Consider the following 10,869-nt stretch of genomic DNA (forward strand, 5'->3'; position numbering starts at 1 on the left):
GCCTGGACCCTGGGCCTCCTTGTCTGGGCTGCAGTTCTCTTCCTACTTGCCAGCTAGTCTAGTTTGATGTTCACTAGCAAAACTCACATACTTGTCCCACCTGCGATCACAGATGCCTTAAATATTTAAGTTTGTCTCATGTCCAGGCCTGGACCCTGGGCCACTTACCCAGCTACTGGCTTGGATCTTGAGTCTTTCTAGCTGTGTGTCCACTTCTTATGGGATGATCCAGCCTGCAGTTTGCTAGCAATTTAACGTGTCTGTGCATGCGGGGTTAAATTCACTGGTGAAATAAAGGCACACCCCCCTCTTTCTAGCTGTGGCCTGTGGACCTCTTGCACAAGCACATACATCCCTGCTTCTCCTGTTGCTGCCACATAGACCTATGGGACCCTGTGACCTGCAGCCCCTTCTCCAGCTGCTGGTACTTAGACCTTGCAGCATGCACCTGCTCTCCCCAGTTGCTGGCACCTAGGCCTATGGACCCAATGGTCCCTTCGCCAGTTGCTGGCATCCAGACCTCTCTTTCACCCTGGTTCTTCCAGTTTCCAGCACCTAGACCCCTGAGGCCTGTGACCTGCAGCCTGTTCTCCAGTCACTGGCACCTGGACATTGCAGCACTTGTGCATAGGCTAGAGAGTGAGATTACACAGCAGTTAAGGTTTTAAGAAGAGAGGATAGACTGCTGTGATCAGGTGCAGGGCTCAGACAAGCGTACTGGCCAGGAGACTGCTTACAGGCAACTGGCTCCTTTTATCCCCCCTCCCTTCTGTTTTCCCATGCCTGATCCTCCAGATCCACCCTGCTCCTTCCCTTTCCCCACCTTTGGCCCTTCCACTAAATATTGCATAAAAGTCTTGCAGTCCTATAAACCTTTCTGATATCCTAGAAGAAGTTTTGCGCTGTCCCACAAGCCCTCCCAAATACTCTATAACACGCATGATGATTGTATTTCCCCCTTATCAATTATGAAGTTCAGGCTGACCCTCTTCGAGGCTACGCCTGAGCAGTTCCTTTAATGGCCCATCAGTTCTTGGCTGAAGAGTTCTGGTCTTTGTTGTTGTCTCCCTTATCGCTTCTTAACGTTTGTGTGTCTGTATGTTGAATTCACCACTTGTTATTTCTTTTATACTGAATAGTCCTAATCAGATACTGTAATGAACCAGAGGCTCTCACATTCCACAAACTTTACAGTTTACAACAAGGAAATGAAAATTATAGATCATCAACTCAATTTTCAGAATGGGAAATATATATATACTTTTGTGCCATGAACCAATCACAGACAAACATATGAACTCAGTGTGCGCTATGCAAAAGATTCGTTCATCTAAACAACACTGGTTTCATGTAGCAGAGGTTAATAGTGTGCTCTGGCAAAAACGGCAGTTGAGGAAAATGCACGATCTTGAAAGAGACCCGGCAGCATACACTGAGCTATCCAGCAGACTGCCATAGCACAAGTGGTACTGCTGTGCTGAAAGGAAAACGTAAGACGAAAGTAAAACGACTTCTAGACGTTATCACAATCACTTCCAGGAGAGGCAAGCTTACCTGCTAGTAATTTATTAAGAACTCTGTGGAAAAAGTAATCACATTTCTTCTGTTATTCTTGCATGAATTGTGATGAACCAGTGGCTGTTCAGACTTCCTAGAAACATCAGGAAGTGTATTTTTTAATTACTAAGTATACCAACATTTATAAAAGCAAAAACTTAAGCAGTTAAGGGTCTTTTGACCCTAAAATGCCAATTTTGCACTCTTTCTAGACACGTTCTTTCTTATCAGAGGCATTAGATATAAAAAGTAACTACAAATTGAATTACCTGTAAATAAAAGATTAAATCTGCAACCCACTGAAATTTCAGGTGAATGTTTTCCTAATTTTGTGAATGTTCTGGGGGAAGCTTTTGATTTGTATCTTTCTGAAATGCAGTTTGGAAATATATTTCAGTGTACTTGAGTTCTCCCTTATTTAACTGTGATGAACATATACTTTTTATTCCATGTATATGATAATGTTGAAATTCAAAGTTCTGTAGCGCTGGGAAGAGGCATTGTTTACGTGTTTCTGTAGCATACCCCGCTTAGTGATCTTTTGAACAAGTATTTTTTTTGAGTTATTTTTAAAGGGTTTTCTTGTAAAAAGTAGGAAATCACTTACTCTCCTGATTTCCGCAGAAGTCCTGGAATGGGTCAAACTGTGGTATACACAGAAGAAGAGTTACTTAAAAATGTTAAAGATACGCTGCAAAGACTCCATTTGCTTTCTGCTCCCATGATGATGCCAGCAGCGCTTGGACCTGTGCTCTTTCGGGGTGCATGAACGTTCAGTTTTGTTCCATTTATTGAATGTATTCTTCCGTAACACCTTCTTGCTGCTTTTCTCAAAGCACTTGTCAGATACGAGATCGAAATCAAGGGACCTTTCTCAACAGAGTCACAATAGTGGCTTTGGGGTGCATTTTTTTTTGAAGGTAGCTTGCCGCATCCATCGCTGTACATCCACTTGTTTCCTGCTCCGACACTCGAGCTGCAGCATTCCCGTCTCCTCCCCTCTCCTCCTGTTTTGGTTCAGTCGCTGCTTGAACTTGTCTCTTCCCTTTTCCATTGATTTCTCCCCCTCATTCGACCCAGATCTTTCATTTCCTTCTACAAGTCTTTTCCAGTGTTTAGCTCAGCAGATCATATATATCTGGTAACATAGCCATGGCTGGCCTCAACTGTGCTTCTATAAACCAGTGTTCACACAAAAACATTCTGATTTCCTGCTGTCTGAAATGGTGCTCTGTCAATATATATAGTCATATAATATATTGACAATATATAGACTATCCATATAGTCAATAGATAGAAGTGGAGTTGAGCTTCCAGCTCCCCAGGAGAACCCTGGCGTTCTTAATATTTTCCCTTTTCATTTACGGTGGGGTATATCATGGTGACATCAAACGGAGAGGCAGCACGGGGCGAGCAGGCCGCCGCTATGAAAGCGCACCGGCTTGAGATAACCGCTAGGGGGCGGCGCTCATCGGTCATTTACTTGAGAAGCGGCAAAATGGCAAGTCCGGCCGCTGCAGCCGGTGAGGCTCAGGCTCAGGCTCAGGCTCAGCCGTGACAGGCTTTACAGCGCTTCTGTCCGATTTGTTTCGCCTGCCTTCCCTGAGAGAAGGGACGGCGCTGGGCACAGCTCTTCGGGGGGTGTTTTCTGGCCCTGCGGTGACTCGGCCGCGGTTCCCTGCCCAGGCAGTGGCAGGTGGAGGCACTGCGCTTCTAGCCGAGGTGGCACAGGGTCTCACTCCAGCTGGTGACACGCCTCGCAAGAGGGCAACGCGTTTTTGTAGCTCAGTTCCTTCTCGGCTTGCTAAACGCAGCCGCCCGCAGCCCGCCGTTTGGGGCCGCTGTCCGCGGCGCTTTGCTCTAACGCCGCCGTCGGGCAGCACCGACGGGACGGGCTCCCCGCGTCCCCGGGCGGCGGGGCGGGTGGCAGCGCCGCGGGGCGGGCCTTTCCCCGGGAGAGCGGCGCTGATGTCAACGGGCCGGGCCGGGCCGGGCCGCCCCCGCCGCCCGCCCTCAAATAGCCGCCGCCGCCGCCGTCGGGCCGCGCCGCCGCCATGGTCACCTCGGCGGGCGGCGGCGGCGGGCGGCGCGGCGCCTCCCCGGGGCGGCGGGGCGGCGGCGGCTGCCCGCGGCCCCCGGCCAAGCGGCGGCGGCGGCGGGCGGCTGCGGCGGCGGTGGTGGCCACGGCGGGGGACGGCCCGCTGGAGCTGCAGGCTTTCCGCGAGTACGGCGAGAGCTGGTACCGCTCCCGCAAGGGGCTGGAGAGCCGCTTCCAGCCGCGGGAGCCGCTCGCCCGGCAGCCGCAGGTGGGGGCCGGCGGCGGCGGCGGCGGGGCGCGGCCGGGTGGACGGGCGGCGGCGGCGGGGGGCGGCGCGCTGAGCCCCCCGCGCCCCTGCCCGTGCCGCAGGTGACGGCGGAGGCGCGCTGCAGGCTCGTCAGCTGGCTCATCCCCGTGCACCGGCACTTCGGCCTCTCCTTCGAGGCCCTCTGCCTCGCCGTCAACATCCTCGACCGCTTCCTCGCCACCACGCCCGTGGCCGCCGACTGCTTCCAGCTCCTGGGGGTGACGGCGCTCCTCATCGCCTGCAAGCAGGTACGGCCCCGGCCCCGGCCCCCCGCGGCCGCTGCTGCCGGCGCGCCCGGCTTTTCTCCGCTCCGCGCCGCCCCTGCGGGGCGGCAGCGGCAGCAGCCCGAGGGGGGACCCGGGTGCGTTTGCCTCCCGTCGCTGGATTTTGTGCGACCTTCTTCTGTGCCCCTGGCAACGCAAAGCAGGTGCTGCCCGAGGTCAGCCGCGCCGCGCTGAGGCCAGGGCGTTGCGCCCTTTCCCGCCGCGCTGCTCCCGCGGCCGCGCTGCTGCGGGGGAGCGGGCGTCCGCCCCTGGCCGCCGGCGGCCCGGCGCCCCGCAACGCCCCTGCCGCTTGTGTGCCCCGCAGGTGGAGGTGCACCCGCCCAGGGTGAAGGAGCTCCTCGCCCTCTGCTGCGATGCCTTCACCCGCCAGCAGCTCTGCAACCTCGAGTGCATCGTGCTGCACAAGCTGCAGTTCAGCCTGGCGGCGCCCACCATCAGCTTCTTCCTGGAGCACTTCACGCAGGTGCGCATCGCCGCCCGCGGCGCCGACGCGGCGGAGGCCAACGACGCCCGCAGCCTGGCCCGGGGCGTAGCCGAGCTCAGCCTGGCCGACTACGCCTTCACCAAGTACGCCCCGTCCCTGCTGGCCATCTGCACCCTGGGGCTGGCCGACCGGCTGCTGCAGCACCACACGCCCCTGGACCTGCACATCAGCGGCTACCCGGAGGGGCTGCTGCGGGACTGCATGGACGAGCTGCAGCTCCTGGTGTCGCTGAACGGGGAGTCCCTGCCCCATGTGCTGCCCCCCGGCATCTCCGAGAGGTGCCCGCGGCTGCGAGGCGGCGCCTGAGCGGGGCAGCGCCGCCGGGGCCTGGGGCGGCCGGGGCCGTGCGCGCTGCCGCCTCCCTGCCGCTGCGCCGCGCCCGCGGCACGGCCGCTGCCCGCGGCGTACCTCGAGAAGAGACAGTATTTGCCTTAGGCTTGCGCTTAGTTGACTCGACGTTGACTCATATGTTGTCTGTATTATCCGTACTCCGTAGAGTTGATTTCGTGGTTAATCAACGAAGCACGAGCGTCATTCGAGTTTTAAAAGTTAGATCACATTTTGCACGCTGCTATTCTACGGCCATTGCACTGACAGACTTTTTTTTTTTACATCCAGTGTGTACATATACACAATCTCAAGTACTGTGTTATTTATTTATTTGGAAGGTGGTTCATAAAGATAACGGCACTGGAACAGGTGGAAGAACCAAATGCGCATTTAATAAACGCTTTCCCACTTGTCACCTGTACTTGTTTATTTGCTTGCGGGGTGCGTGCACATCTGCGAGGGGAAATGCATTGGCACACAATGAGTTGACCTCAAGAGTTAATTCCAACCTCTGCAAAATAATTATGCACGATGGTAACATTCTCCATTTAAAGCTGACATGCACTGTCCCGGTAATGGTTCTGCAAAAAAAAAGAGTTTTACGACGTAAGAAAATAAAATGTTAAATAATAACACAACTGCAAAGGCACCACAACATGAGAAAAACTAAAGGGAAGAAAAAAGGTGTAACACAGCAACATATTTTGTTCTTCCTTTTTATTGCATCTTTATCTCTGCACAGAGGTGACGTTAAAACAGCATATACATATCTAAAACTGGTACAATTTATAAGTTGGCCCCCAAGTTGCATGCGTTTCAAGGCAGCACGAAATGGGCGAACGGGTTGCACTTCAATATCTAGCTTTAATTATTCAAGCAAAATTAGGAGAGCTTACTGCATGTCAAAACTGCTAGGTCAGAAAGTACCTCCGAGCACACCACAACATACGACCGGTCACTTTCGCCTTTCTGAGTCACTTCAGTGATTTCAGGGGGAAGGGCCCTTTCCCAACGTGTGGCTACGCTGAGTCAAGATACCACGGACTGATCCCTTTTACTCCTCCTGCGTATGCTTAACTTAGCATTTAACAAATGCTCTTAGCTAAAGCATAAAAAGGCTTGGAAAAATCAAGCCTGTGTTGACTTGAAAACCCAGCCTGCGGGGGGCCGCAGAGGGGGCGAGGCGCGGGCAGGGGTGGCCGCTCGGGGCTGAAGGCTGCCCAGGGCCGGGTTCAGCTCTCGAGCGGCGACTTCGCCTCTTCGCCTGGCCGGGCCCAGGGGCGCGTAGCCCAGCCCAGGCTGCCCGCCAGCCCCCCGCGGAGGTGCCGCGCTGCGCGGCGGGCCCGGGCGTCCGCCCCGGCAGGAGGCAGCCGCTCCCCGCGTTCCCGGGTGTGGGGCCGTTGCCCTCCCTCCCGGCAGCGCGGCCCGCCGCTCCGCGGGCGCGGGGAAGGGCTGCGCGGGCGCGGGCGGCCGGGCAGCGCGGGGCACGGGCGGCGCTTCCGCGCCTCGGCGGAGGGAGGGGAAAGGCGGGCGCGCAGCCCGCCGCATCCCCCGCTGCGCGCCCGCGCCGGCGGGGCGGCGCCGAGCGGCGAGCGCGGGGCCGGGGCCGGGGCCGGGGCCGGGGCGGCGGGGCGAGGCGAGGCGAGGCGGCACCATGCAGCAGGGCGGCCGCAGGGCCTTCGGCAGCATCTGCCCCAACACGGTCCAGGACCTGCCCGCCCGCCTCGCCAAGAAGCCGGGTCGGCTCGGCGGGGCCCCCCCGGGCGGCGGCGGCGGCGGCGGGGCGGCGGGGCCCCCCCCGGCGGCGCCGGGCCCCCGCTCGCCCCCAGCCCCGCCGCCGCCTCCCCGCCGCCCCGGCCCCACCGCCCCGCGCCCGCCGCCGCCGCCTCCCCCCTCCGCCGCCCCGCGCCCGCCGCCGCCTCCCCCCGCCGCCGCCGCCGCCGCCCCCGGTGAGTTCTCCCACGCCGGGTCGCAGCAGCAAAGCCCCTTCGCGGCCCCTGCCTTCCCCCGCGCCGCCTCGCCGGCTCCTCACCCCTCTCTGTCCTTGTCCTTCCTCCCCGCCCCGGACCCCAGCGCTTGGCCCCGGCGACTGGCAGGATTTGGCGACGAGCACCCGCGTCCTCCCGGCCGGCCCCGCAGCCGCGCACCAGGTAACCCCGGGCCGAGGCAGGCGGGCAGCGGCGGCGGCGGGAGCGGGGCTCGGCCGCCCCCCGGCCTTCCACCGGCCTGCACGGCCCCGGTGCCACCGGGCCGCCCCGTCGGGGCAGCGGGCGCTGCCGCTCGCCGTGCCGGGGGAGCAGCCCCGCGCGGGGCTCCCTGAGGGGACCGAGCCCTCGGCCTCACCGGTGGGTGCTGCGCCCTGCCCGGCCTCGGGCCTCCCCACCCGTGAAACGGGCACAGCTACTGTGCAACGGCCGGGCAGTTCTTATGCCACGGCGGGGGCGCTCTTCGCGGGGCCCCAAAATTAGCGCAGTCCGCGCTGATGGGGAAGAGCCCGGGGGAACCTGCCGTGCTCTGTGACGCTGACAAGCTGCGCTTTCACCCTCATCTCAGGGGACAGAACCTTCTCCCTCCTGCTAACGCGTGTGTCCGCGCATCTGTAGCACCCCCTGGGATTTCTTTAAGCCCTATCCCTTGGTGCAGCTCTTTGGCACAAGCCGCAGACTTGCGAGGCACCTTGCAGAGGTGTTGGAGGCAGTTTCTGGGAGACGCAGGCAGAGATCTTTCCTGTGCGCGCTCCCCTAGGAGGTGCCTCCCCGTGCCAGGCGCTGCTTTGGGGCTGCCTGCAGGGAGCTGCCCTGCTGCCAGGGGCAAGAGGCGTTTCTGGAGCCGTGACCCCGGGCAGGCCTGCACGTGGCACACGCTGTCCGCCGACGGCTGCAGCCTCGGGGGGCAGCGAGGGCAGGGCAGGTAGCAGTCACTTCTGCTCCCCATGCTCTGGGGTGTCACAGCCTTGGGAACGGAGGCCCAGGCCAAGGCTGAGAGCGGCGCAAGGCGCTTGGCGGTGTGTTATGCCCAGCCACGTTCAACACGGGCCAAGCCATGGCAAGGAGGCCTTGCAGGTCTGAGCCATGGGCCCTGCTCACAGGCATGTTTCATTCACCTCTTCCAGGATTACTGCTCGCAGGATGAACCGGACTTTGATTTTCAGGTGTTCACAGATGCTGTGGATGATTTTATATCTGGCAAGTATTTTTTTCTTACGTGAGCCAAACATGCCTGTGCCTGCGAATCAGTAGTCCTGCTGTGCCCAGGTGCTGCAATCGGTCCTCTCTCATGCTTCTTTGGTTTTGTTTTGGGGTTTTTGCATACCCATTCACCTGCACACCTATTTAACCGTGGGACAGTCCGTAAGAGAGTTCACCTCCCCGGTCCTCTGTAGAGAGACCTGGGCTGACACGTAGCTCTTTATATCCCTCCCCTCTGCAACGAACCAAAGAGATGTAAGATGAACTTCACACAGGTTTAGGGCACGCAGCTGCCGTGGTAGAGTAAAGGCATGCCTGGGTGTAACGACTGGGGCAGATGCTCAGTGTAGAGATGGTGTGTTACAGCTAGCGGGAAGAGAGGACGTGGGAACCTTTTCTACCCTAACGCCTGTGGATTTCCCTTCTAGAGGCATCCGCCTTAATGCCACCGCCGCTGGCCTCCGCTGACTTTGATTTCTCACTTGGCGAGGATGTGGCCTTCAGCCCCTGTGCCCCGCAGCTGGAGAGCAGCGCTCTGCCGCAGCTGCCCCTGCAAAGCTTGCCTTCCCCCAAACTGTACTGGAGGGACATAGCGAACCAGCATGAGAAAGCGCTGGGAGATGCCCTGGAAGAAAATAGCCAGGTAAGGACTCAGAAATGCTCCCCGAGAGCCCAAAGCAATTTCTCTCTCCAGCGTCCTGCTGTGGTGGCCGCAGTGTCCCCCCACGCCAGGGGCGGTGGGGCTGTCCCAGACTTCCCTGTCCTGCTTCTCCTTCACAGCTCCGGGAGACGCTCGCGCGGAGGCAGGAAGAGCTCACGTTGCTGAGGGAGAGCAACGTGCAGCTGAAGGAGCTGGCGAGCCAGGCCAGGCAGCTGGCTGCCGTGCTTGACGTGAGTGCTGCCGGCCTGGCCCGGCTGCCGCACGGCCCAGCTGGCCCCTCGGGGGGCAGTGGGGCATGGCGGGGGGTGTGAGGGACAGGGCAGGGCCGCGTGGGATGGGGCAGCGTGGTGCGGTGGGGGCGGTGTGCTGCAGGGCCCGACGGGATGGGGCAGTGTGGGGGGTGCAAGGGGGTGCACAGCGGGACGGGATGGGGTGGTGCAGTGCGGGATGGGACGGGCAGGTGCAGGACAGGATAGTGCGGGACGGGATGAGATGGGGGAGGAGGACGAGCAGTGTGGGGTGGTGTGGGATGGGGCGCTGTGGGATGGGACGGGACGGGACGGAAGGGGATGGGGCGGTGCAGGACCGAGCGGTGCGTGACGGGATGGGGCAGAGCCGGATGGGTTTGTGCGGGTCAGGGCGGTGCGGGACGAGAGAGGACGGCGGGGTGCAGCGCAGCCCGCCGAAGCGGCGCTGTCTCTCGCCGGCAGAGGCTGGTGCAGCCGCAGTGCCCCGACGGGGCGGCCCTTCCTCCTCCTCCTGCCACTGCCACCGCCGTGCCGGGGAGCTGGGGCGCCCCGCCGGAGCGGCGCGAGGAGCCCGCCGGGGTGGACACCATGCTGCGCCAGGTGTCGGACAAGTGCCGCGCCGCCCTGCGCAGCCTCGGCCACGGCCCGGAGCCCAAGCGGCCGCGGCGGGCCCCGGAGCTGCACGGCGCCTTCCACGGGCTGTGCACCGGCCACGCCGCCCCGCGCCCCGGCGGCGACGTGCCGGAGGAGGGCGGCTGCCTGCACACGGCGCTGGGGCAGGCGGGCAGCATCCGCACGCTGGCCTTCCCGCAGGGCAGCGCCTTCAGCCTGCGCACGGCCGGCGGCGGCTACCGCTTCCGCTGGGTGCCGCGCTGAGCGCCCCCGGCCCGGCCCGCCCCGGCGGCGAGGGGCTCCCGGGGCGCCTGCTCTCGGGGGGACGCGCCCCCTTCCTTCGGGCCGCTCTTCCTCGCCGAAAACGGGTATTAAGGCTTTTTCTGTTTCTGGAGGCTGGAGGGGATGCGAATGAAAACGCACTGCACGTACGCACTGCAAGACAGCAAAGGCATTTGCTTTCGTTCCTGAAGGCCTTGGGCGGTGCAGCTGTAGCTTGTGGCAAGTTCTTACACGGGGCTGTGTTTTTGGAGTTGGTAACTCGCCTTCAATAATTTGTTAATGAATGTAATGACTACTGAGATGCCCTTAAATGAAAAGCTGCCCAGCTTTATCCACAGGTTTTGCTCAGTCAGATAGAAGAATATGGGGTAGTGATTGTGGATGGTGTGTGTGTTGAAATTAATACACCACCCAAAGTAGGTTAAACGTGATACAAATTCTCAATCAAGGAATATTAAACCTAGACAGTCTACAAAAATTGCACGTATTGTCACTCGTGTGTGCAACTATAGGTGTATTCTTGCACCCGATATGTTGATTAGATAGTGCTTAAGATTGTCATTTATATCATTTGATTTAATGTAAGCAGTGTTTTGCATCAGGTATGCATATTTGCTTTCGTTAGTGCAAAAATAGTGAAACCTGAGCATCTGCACAGTTTACCTTGCTCGATGTGCTCAGGCAAAAAACTTCAGGATAAAACATGCTGCGGTTAACATCCAGTGGTATTATTTCAAGCAAAGAGAAGTAAAATGTTCTGAGCAGTTACATTTCACTTGCACCTGCTGGTTTGAAGCTGAAATGCTGACACCATACTTGAAACAGTCCCTGAAGTTTCCTTTTTCCTGGCATGTAAGTGAATGAAGACATGATGCTCT

The 10,869-nt window shown here is 59.4% G+C and overlaps 2 protein-coding genes across 2 annotated transcripts; both read left to right on the plus strand.

Annotated features, from left to right (window-relative positions):
- Positions 1 to 3,611: 3,611 nt before the first annotated feature.
- On the plus strand, positions 3,612 to 5,232 carry LOC138064334 (cyclin-O-like). The gene is made up of 3 exons (XM_068926378.1): positions 3,612 to 3,863; positions 3,965 to 4,150; positions 4,491 to 5,232. The coding sequence occupies exons 1-3, from the start codon at positions 3,612 to 3,614 to the stop codon at positions 4,974 to 4,976; spliced, it is 924 nt and encodes a 307-aa protein (XP_068782479.1). The 3' UTR covers positions 4,977 to 5,232.
- Positions 5,233 to 8,630: 3,398 nt separating this feature from the next.
- Positions 8,631 to 9,973, plus strand: LOC138064117 (multicilin-like). The gene is made up of 3 exons (XM_068925208.1): positions 8,631 to 8,831; positions 8,969 to 9,079; positions 9,560 to 9,973. The coding sequence occupies exons 1-3, from the start codon at positions 8,631 to 8,633 to the stop codon at positions 9,971 to 9,973; spliced, it is 726 nt and encodes a 241-aa protein (XP_068781309.1).
- Positions 9,974 to 10,869: the final 896 nt, after the last annotated feature.

Source organism: Struthio camelus, chromosome W, assembly GCF_040807025.1.
Source record: "Struthio camelus isolate bStrCam1 chromosome W, bStrCam1.hap1, whole genome shotgun sequence".
Classification (NCBI taxonomy): domain Eukaryota; kingdom Metazoa; phylum Chordata; class Aves; order Struthioniformes; family Struthionidae; genus Struthio; species Struthio camelus.

What these genes read in the sequence shown, in the direction of transcription:
- LOC138064117 (XM_068925208.1), top strand. Translation starts at nt 8,631, where the DNA reads ATGCCACCGCCGCTGGCCTCCGCTGACTTTGATTTCTCACTTGGCGAG. An exon ending in CCCTGGAAGAAAATAGCCAG is followed by an intron (nt 8,832 to 8,968) that starts GTAAGGACTCAG and finishes TCTCCTTCACAG; the next exon opens with CTCCGGGAGACGCTCGCGCG. An exon ending in AGCTGGCTGCCGTGCTTGAC is followed by an intron (nt 9,080 to 9,559) that starts GTGAGTGCTGCC and finishes TCTCGCCGGCAG; the next exon opens with AGGCTGGTGCAGCCGCAGTG.
- LOC138064334 (XM_068926378.1), top strand. Translation starts at nt 3,612, where the DNA reads ATGGTCACCTCGGCGGGCGGCGGCGGCGGGCGGCGCGGCGCCTCCCCG. An exon ending in CGCTCGCCCGGCAGCCGCAG is followed by an intron (nt 3,864 to 3,964) that starts GTGGGGGCCGGC and finishes CCCGTGCCGCAG; the next exon opens with GTGACGGCGGAGGCGCGCTG. An exon ending in TCCTCATCGCCTGCAAGCAG is followed by an intron (nt 4,151 to 4,490) that starts GTACGGCCCCGG and finishes TGTGCCCCGCAG; the next exon opens with GTGGAGGTGCACCCGCCCAG.